The sequence below is a fragment of the Polyodon spathula genome, chromosome 19 (assembly GCF_017654505.1).
Source record: "Polyodon spathula isolate WHYD16114869_AA chromosome 19, ASM1765450v1, whole genome shotgun sequence".
NCBI lineage: Eukaryota > Metazoa > Chordata > Actinopteri > Acipenseriformes > Polyodontidae > Polyodon > Polyodon spathula.
In genome coordinates, this window is record NC_054552.1 from 11,362,119 (window position 1) to 11,372,142 (window position 10,024).

Here is a 10,024-nt window from a genome sequence, read left to right on the forward strand (position 1 = left end):
GTCTTCTCTGTACTGAGAATACTGAAAGGGTTTCATCCTCAGGAGTTTACCATAGGAAATTCGCATGGTAACTTTGAAGTTTTGTTATACTAAGCACTACAACTTGGACGTATAAGTGTATCAAAATGAAATGTGCAACATGAAGAAATAACAAAATAATGTAAACAGTGCATTTGATTTTCATACATGGACGAGCTCAGAGTCCCTGCAGATTTAATCTGAAGCGTACATTTACTTACATTACTCTTCTTGCCATAATGTGTTTTGTTAACGCCTGGCGATGAATAAATAAACTGACATTTAGAACAAGCTTATAACATTCACATAGGGTCAACACAAGCTTCCTGCTCCAGGCAAGAAGATCATGCGAAGGACACGAAGAGAAATGGCAAGAGAAGCACATTCGGTCACTCTACTTGCGTTTGTAAACTACAGCGCCCTCTGATGTAAGTTAAATATACTGACAGAGCATTGACATGACCATTTTACTCCAAGCTGACTCTTTGCTTGCTGTTTGTATCCATGAATATAGTTATTGATTGTAGTAAATTCAGTTTTTGTAAATTGTATGCACTGACATTAATATGGGGTAGGGAGTTATTCCAAATTATATTGTCTGCCATTTTTTTTTTCTTTAACACATCTTTTTGAGATTGGACGTTTTTGTAAACAGTACAGTTTTAGTAACAGATAACACGTTTTAAAATTAAAGTAAATGTTTGCTATAACATGTGTTTCTTTCAAAACTGAAAAATTGAGCATTTATGTAGCTAATCTTGTAAGATTTACAGAGCTATTTCATGGTTGTTGTTTTATTTTTTTTTATTTATTTTTTTTTTGTTTTCAGCCCACTCCTTAATGTACAGTGGTTATGATAACCAATAGTGGTTTATATGGCTCAGTAATACTAAGGAAATATATCCGCTGCAGAATGAAGTATCAAACGCTTGACTGCCATTGTCGAGATAATATTAATAAATATTTTCACAGCACAATACACAAATGACGTCTTTCTTTTTAAATAGCTCCAAGGTCATCCATCTATATCAGATTTTAAGATTCTGATTTTAGGGACATGCCCCCCCCTGACATGTCTTATTGCCTCCGAACACAATAACCTCCTTATCACCCGTGATCACCCAATTTACACACACTTAATCATTTATTCAATTCACGGCTGAAGGCTAAATAAATAAATTGGCAAAAGACACATTTTCATAAAGTAATATCTTTACTGTGGTTTACTTATTCCTTAAATTTGAGTTAAATTAATTATTTCCTAATTGCTTATGCCTCAAAAGTATAGAAAATGGCTATTATTCCCCACAAACTTTGCTTTTGTGACCAGGACAGTGATATTTTGAAATTTATCTATTTTGCAGAACATTCCAGATAGATTCAGTGCTGAGTAAACTTGGTGTAACTTCTAGAACTTTCTAGAACTTTCCAGTATTATAAATAGTAGTATAAATATAGGGGCCTTAAGCCCACCAGTTCAGTTTAGTTCCAGCTGCCTAAGTGGATACATATCTGCATTTTTCTGAGATGGCATCAAGAGGCTACAAGCATCCGGCAGACGCATTTTGCTATGTCTGCGGCCAATTTATCAAGACAAGAGCGAAAAAGTACTCCATGGAGGCATCTGCTAAGATGTGTGAGGCCTACAAGGCATGCCTGTTGGGGATCAAGACAAACCCTGGGCACCTCATTGCATCTGCGAGCACTGCAAAAAAAACTCTGGAAGGTAAAATGGACAATTGTTGCTCGGAATTTTATGTGAAAAAATGTGTTAACCATTTTTAAAATTGTAAAAGTTTTTAACTTTAAAATGTTTTACAATTTTCAATGTTATTGAAAAAATATATCATATATGAAAAATGTTGCGAGAATCTCTTACACAATAGTCATGGGTGAAATAAATATATTTTTGTAGGATGGTACAGAGGGGAAAAGAGAGCCATGAACTTCGCTATCCCAAGAATTTGGCGGGAACCCACTGACCACTCTGCTACTTCTGCATGGTGGACCCTTCCAAACGTTGGACTGGCAAGAATGCACCTGCTACCACGTATCCGGACCTTCCTTCATCCATTGCCTCAGTACCACACTGCCATGAGCTCCCCGTACTCCTCCGGAGAGAGAGCAGCCGTCTTTAGAAGAGAGCAGCAAGTCAGAGAGCGAGGAAGATGTTGTAGATCCAGATTACAATTTCAGAGGTGGAACTGAGGAGAGAAACCCATACTACCCCAACCAAAAAGACCTCAATGACTTGATTAGAGATCTTGGTCTCACCAAGTCTGCCGAGCTTTTGATGTCTAGGTTCAAGCAATGGAACTTGTTGGATGAAAGTGTGCAAGTCGCAGATCAGAGGAAGCATCACCAACCTTTTTCCAGCTTCTTCACCCGTCAAGATGGGCTCTGCTTCTGCCACAATGTGACCAGTCTGTTCGAGGCAATCGGAATCGCCTCTTCATTGACAGCTCATCCAGGAGCCTCAAAGCTGTGCTGCTCCATAATGGTAACAAGTACCCGTCTCTTCCCCTGGCTCACTCGGTGCACCTCAAAGAGGATTACAACAGCATCAAGACCTTAAGGCCGAAAACTATGTGGAGCTGGTTGAGACTCTGGTGAAGAACTACGGCACAATGGGCTGTAGGATGTCCCTCAAAGTCCATATCCTTGATTCTCATCTTGATAAATTCAAAGAGAACATGGGAGCATACTCGGAGGAGCAAGGCGAGCGCTTCCACCAGGATATACTGGACTTTGAACGCCGCTACCAAGGACAGTATAACGGGAACATGATGGGAGACTACATTTGGGGGCTGATTCGTGAAAGTGATTTACAGTATAATCGTAAATCTCGAAAAACTACTCACTTCTAAATCTTTTGTAGTCATTTTTGTATTACTTTAGTATAAATACATGTTAATTTGGATTCATATGTTGTTTTTTTCTGACTTTATGTGAACGAAAAGACACAAATTCGCCCGTTTTCTCATTGGAAATAGGTAAATTTCAAATATCACTGTCCTGGTCACAAAAGCAAAGTTTGTGGGGAATAATAGCCATTTTCTATACTTTTGAGACATAAGCAATTAGGAAATAACACTTACTACCCAGGAACAAAAATTGTGTTACATAGTGTTATTATAGTCCTGACAACAGAAAATACTAGGATCACAACAAAACAAAACGTTGATCACTATACTTAATATGTACCTTGCAAGGTGAGCCAGTGTTTGGAAAGCGTGAAGCACACCTCCATGGGTATCGAGATTCTGACTCGATTACTAAATCTGAACCAGCACTTTGGCCCTGTACACACTACATAACCGATCTCGAGAACCATATTCAAAAAACTTTTTAATTAATCCAGCTCAGTGTCGGTTATGGTTTCATGTTTAGTTTGGTTTAATGCGTACAAACACTATTCATATTGTCCGGTTACAGTGCAATGGACAGTGGAAATTAATACGATAGTAACCCACCATGCACTGTTTTTTTTTTATTTTACATTAATCTGTTATGCTCTATATTAATAGAGGTACATATTGCTAAAAAGAAAAAAACAAGTATTTTGGAAAAAGTAAATATGCGCACACACATACACATAGGGCTTAAGGTTTTCAGGTTTTATTTTTAATCAAATGATGTCCCTTTAAACAAACAGAGCTAATTCACAATTAAACTCAGAACAAAGCTGTTAATTATAAAATAATCTTTGTTTTTACCTCCCTATCTTGTCTGAGCCTAATTCTGGTCCCCTTAATTTTATATCCAACAGAGCTGACAAATGGCACCCCAGATCCTAATTTTAACTGCATTTCATTTTTGCAGTCCCCTAACTTACCGCTGTGCTTTAGTTATTTTACCCACTAATGTAGTAATCTTTTTTCATGTTTTTCATCAACCTGAGCCTCATGCATTACTATTACAAAACCAACAAGAAACATATATTATTGCGTGATAATAATATATTCTGACCCATGCTGTGTCATAATATATTCTGACCCATATGTTATTTTATATATTCTGTTTCAAAAAGTATGTAAAAATTTTAAAATTAAAACATAACAGTTTTTCATGTTGCAAATCTTATAGATTAACAAGAAGTGTAGACTACAGTATTTATTATTATTATTATTATTATTATTATTATTTATTATTAATCAACTGCTGAAATAACGTATATTTTCAAAGTATAAAAAAACCTTAACCCTGAAACTGAGGGACGGGTTGCTGGACCACTCGGCTAGCGATATTGCTGACAGGCTATAGGTCTACTGAGTGAAATTATCAAACGGGACGCTGGCAAAACTCTCAGATACACATGTATGGCAGATATGTTGCATTGTTATCTTAGTTTGTTTCTCTTGTTTCTCCCATTGAATACAAGTATGACTCTGAGGATTATATCAGAATGAGTTTTTTCCTTGTATTTTCATTTTCTTGCTGTTTTAAAAACATCTCCTTAATTCTTCTGTTATTTGTGTGGCCCCCATTGTTTCTGCGTTCATGTCATCGTTTGGCTGAAGGTCCATGTATTTTTTTAAAGGTGTTATTTCTTCTCTGTTGTTTTGTGATTATTGTAGTGAGAGTGATAATGGCAGCAGTTTGTTTTTAAATAAAGCGCCAGTTATGACCTTAGAACGCGTATATTACAGGAATAGGTTTTTTGCATGTGCCTACGTATGTACATAATCATTACAAGCATATCGAGTTGTAGTCAAAAGTTTACAAGCCCCAATTGAAATTTATAATTTCCAAAATATCTCGAAAACAAATAATTATAGGACAACTCTTGTAGCAAAAGTTTTGATTTTGTGGATGAGGAAGTTACAAGAAATAGATGTTTACAATAATTTATTTCAGCAATATTTTTGCAAAGCTCCAAAAATGCTAATTCAAAAGTATTCATACCCTGACAAGGGAAATTTTAATAATAGCTAGTTGAGGCGACTTGAGGCAACCTCTTTTAAATGATTAGGATATTTATAATTGAGCGTTTGGCATGATTCTTTAGTGATCTTTGACCATTCTTTAATGTGAAATTGTTCAAGTTCATTTAAATTTCAAGGACTTCTCTCGTGCACAGCCTTCTTCAACTCATGCCAAGGATTCTCAATCGGATTTAGATCGGGACTTTGACTAGGCCATTCTAGAACCTTGATGTTATTCTTCTTTAACCATTCTGAAGTAGATTTTGTGTGCTTTGGTTGTTTGTTGTGATGGAACATCCAGTTGCGCTTTAAAACAAGTTTTGTAGTGGACGGTTTTAGATGATTGGCCAATATTTTTTGGTATGTTATGGAATCCATTTTACCATGTATTGGAACTAAATTACCTGTGCCATTAGAATAAAAACAGCCCCATAGAACGATATTACCACCTCCATACTTGAGTCAGGTGTGGTGTTCTTTTCTTCTCACCAGACTTTCTCCAAACCACTATCAGCATGACCAAGTTGCTCAATTTTTGTTTCATTACTCCACAAAACCTTTGACTAGAACTCCAACATTCAACAGCTGTTTTGCAAACTTTACTCAATTGTCCTTGTGACGTTTTCCTGAGAGTGGCTTTTTCCTTGGCCTGTGACCATTGAGACCTTCACCATGCTATACTCAACCTATGGTTGAAATGGAAACCCCAGTCCGACTTGCAGCTAATTCACTTTGAATATCTTTGGCAGTTAAACTTGGATTGTTATTAACCTTCCTCACAATTCTTCTACTTGTTCTTGGTGAAGGAATCTTCTTTCTTCCAGACCGAGGGAGTGTTGTGACAGTACCAAGAGTCTTGTACTTCTTGATAATAGAAAAAAATAGTTGAAATTGGATTACTCAAATGCTTGGGAATCTTCTTGTATCTTTCTCCAGCTTTATGACAATAATTTTCTGTCTAAGGTGTTCAGATAGCTCTTTACTTTTTCCCATATTAACTTATTGGTAATGACAGCAATCGTTCTATGCCTAACCCTTTTATATTCTACAAGAATGTTCACCTACAATCCAGCATTTTCTAGACTTTTCTAGAATTAGATTCTGCATTATCATATTGAAATTTCTAGCACCTTGTAAACAATACCATCATAGCATCAAAGGGTATGAATACTTTTGAATTACCATTTTTGGAGTTTTGCAAACATATTTAATTAATGAAATAAATAATTGTAGACATTTATTTATTGTAACTTTTTTTCCTCATCCACAAAAGCAAAACTTTTGCTACAAAAGATTTTTCTTAAAATTCTGTTTCCCATAGAACATAGAATATATGTTAATAAATGTGTAGGGGGATATTATTATCAGAGACGTGATGTACGCAGGACATGTATAGTCAAGATTGATATACTGGAATTTTGACAAACACTTAGAGGTGAATGTTTGATTTATCACACATGATTTAAACTATAGAAATACCTACAAGAAACTACCACAAAAATTGAACCATTTCTGTTGTTGCGAGGTCTAGCATAAAATAATTGCATATATGCTGAAACAGCTATTAAATTTAGCTTTTATACTTTCATTTTCTATACATTCTATAGCTTATATAAACATTATATATATATATATATATATATATATATATATATATATATATATATATATATATATACACACACACACACACACACACACACACACACACACACACACACACACACAGGACAAAGGTATTTGGGCAGTTAAAAAAAGAAAAACCACAAAGAAAGTGATTTCTACATTTAACGTTCTATGAAAGATATATAGATTCAACTTTATAATAAAACAAAAAATTATTACATAGCATGCATAAAATGAAAGATAGCATGCAAAAACTATTTTCATTTCCTTTAACAAAAGTATTTGGGCACCCTTGCATTAATATTTTGTGTGCCCACCCTTTGCTTCCTTTACAGCTTGCAGTCTTTTTGTATTTTGAAACCAGTTCCTGGCATCTTTACAGAGATATTTTTACTCGTTCTTCAATACATGCTGCTTTGAGTTCTGCAATCGACTTTGGTTTCTTTTTTGCAACTGCAGCCTTCAAGTCAACCCACAACATCTCGATGGGATTCAAGTCTGGGGACTGAGATGCCCAATCCATAACTGTAATCTTCCTTTTTTCAGAAATTCCTTTCTAGACTTTGCAGAATGCTTAGGGTCATTATCCTGCTGGAATACAAACTTCCATCCAATAAGCCTTCTAGCGCTGGGTAATAAATGAGAGTGCAAAATGTCTCGATATTTTGCAGCATTCATGGATCCTTCTACAATACAAAGGTTACCATGTTTAACACTGGGCATGATTAACTTTTATTTAAATTCTTTTCTCTTCCTCCAAACATAATGTTGCTTTTTTGGTGAAAAAAATATTTATTTTGGATTCATCTGATTTGGTTGAAGAAATCATCAGGCTTCTTAAAGTATTCAATGGAAAGCCAATTGCTTGCTTTTGTGTATTGATTATAACAAATGTTTGCATCTTGGTTTTCCAGGCTGCTGGAATGATTCCTCTTCAAGAAAAATTTCTGGAAAAAATCTGGGTCTCCCACACCTGGAGCTAGTTACAGTAGTTCTTGTTCTTATGTGTTTGTCAATAATAGCCTTGTGGCAGGTTGGCTGTGTGGTGTGACGTCACAGATCCAGAAGACAGACAAACAGTCAGCACTGGAGTAATGAATGAATGCGCTGGTGCACAGATTTATTGTAAAATAAAAGGTCTAAGCAAAACAGGAAACAAAACACTTATACAAAACAAAAGGCACGATGGCCCAAAACAGACAAAACAACAAACAGACATAGAACACGGCAACAAGTATTGTGCTGGTGTACAACCAGCACGCGTAGCAATTGTTATGTTTTAAGTTTTTAGTTTCTCTTTCACTCACGCCTAGTTCCGCTTCTGAACACACTCTACGTTCACCCAAAGTTGCAGGTTTTTATATTGTGGCTATTATATTAACTGGCTAGTAATTAACTAGTTTATCCCTCTGCCACATTTGGCACAGAGGTTCTCATACACGTGGTCAACAGCCAGTTTGTCAATAATCACTTGCTGCTGACCACGCACTCTCACGATTTTATCTGGATGGGGCATCCAGGCTGTAAACAATAATAACAATAAAACTGTGTTTTTAAATAAACACAAAACAGTACATTTGAATAATAATACATACATAAACACCACAAAACATGAAATACATACAGGGACGGGGAATACCCTGTCACAAGCCCACACAGTGCTTTCTGCTATTTTTCTGGTAGCTTCTCCTTTTTCATTCAGTGGTATTACTGCCATTTTGAGATCATTGCTGTACTCTTTAGTTTTAACTTTTTTTGTTGTTTTTTTTTTAACACAAATTTCCGAGTTATTTCAGCACTTGATGATTTCGTATATTTATTCTATAATTATCATCAGGTGTTGGTCTTCAATCATGATAATTGTGAATGAATGGGTTTCATACGAAATATGCTGATTGCCCAAATTCTTTGAAATTAGTTTTTGCATATAATTTTTCATTTTAGGCATGTTATGTAATAATTTGTTTTATTATGAAGCTGATTCTCTGCTTTAATTTATATCTTTCTACAGAACAATTAGAAATTCTAAAAACACTTTGTGGATTTTCTTTTTTTTTTTTTTAACTGACTAAATAAAAAACTTAATTTTTTTTAAAAACTGGCTTTTGTCTGTGCCTGTACATATTCCTTTATCTGGCCATCCTCATTGGTGGAATAACTACGGTACACCATTAACATTAATGGTGTATCCTCTTTACTGACACCAAAATGCTGTACGCCCCTGGCTTATGATACTCCTTATGCAACAATGGGATATTGTTTTTCCATATGTGATTACATTCATCAGAATTTCCAATTACCTTTAAATCTTTGAGTTACAGATTTTATATATATATATATATATATATATATATATATATATATATATATATATATATATATATATATATATATATATATATATATATATACACACACACACACACACACACACACACACACACACACTTGGAAATTCTGGCCTGTGATTTGTTAAAACCTTATCATAGGAGCAAAAACAGATTTAAACTATTGCCCTCACAAGCTTACACCACCTGGCAATAGTCTCCATCTGTCATGTGATTGGTTCACATCATTGTCAGTCTCGCCCCTTTTCAAGGAAGGAGGAGCCCTCCACCTCCACTCCTAAACAACAAGATAAAATGGCTGAATGAAAAAACTGAAAATGAATTACAAAACATACTACACAAGGAAGAAAGATACTTGCAGTATGAACTTCTAAATCATGTCCTGTTATTTATGTATGTTATTTACTTCTGCTGTATAGGCCGTGTTTAAACAAAATACTGTAAAGCCATAAATATTTGTTACCAAAATGCCACTCATTATTTTGACTGTGGCTGTAGCTCCGTCGGTAACAGTAGTCTTCCAGAGGGGCATTTCATTTTCCACTATGGCTGAGTCTGCAGTACATATTTAATAAATGAATCAGTCAAGAGAATAAGTGAGGTAAGGTTGGATAGTAAATACAACTTTATATATTTTGTTTAAATGCAGCGGATACAGCATAATTAAATAAATAACAGAAATAAATAACAAAAAATATTTTTGGAGTTCATACTGCATACAGTTGTTATAAAAGTGTTATGACTTTTATGGGATATTCAGTTTATATCCCGGCCATCATATTTGTTGACATCGTCGAGTCAGAACAGTGACAGTGATATTTTAATCACCATTTTACTGTCTGGAGCATATTTTTATTGTAGTATGCTTTGTATTTAATTTTCTGTTAAATCACAGAATCACTGTTTTCTCTTGTTGTGAATGCAGGGGAGAGAAGGGTGTTCCTTTGAAAAGGGGCGGGACTGACAGTGATGTGAGCCAATCACATGACAGGTGGAGACTACTGCCTGGCAGTGTATGGATGTCAGGGCAATAGTTCAATCTATTTTTGCTCCAATGATGAGGTTTTAACCAATCACAGGCTAGGATTTCCAACCACTGATATATAT

At 35.2% G+C, this 10,024-nt stretch overlaps 1 protein-coding gene across 1 annotated transcript in view; it reads right to left on the reverse strand.

Annotated features, from left to right (window-relative positions):
* The window catches only part of LOC121295123 (39S ribosomal protein L23, mitochondrial-like), a 40,718-nt gene extending 40,336 nt beyond the window's left edge, over positions 1-382 (reverse strand). Inside the window, exon 1 of the mRNA XM_041219536.1 lies at positions 240-382. Within this exon, the coding sequence (XP_041075470.1) occupies positions 240-256 (17 nt within the window). The 5' untranslated portion in view covers positions 257-382. The remainder of the gene's footprint in view (positions 1-239) is intronic.
* Between the last annotated feature and the right edge of the window lie 9,642 nt (positions 383-10,024).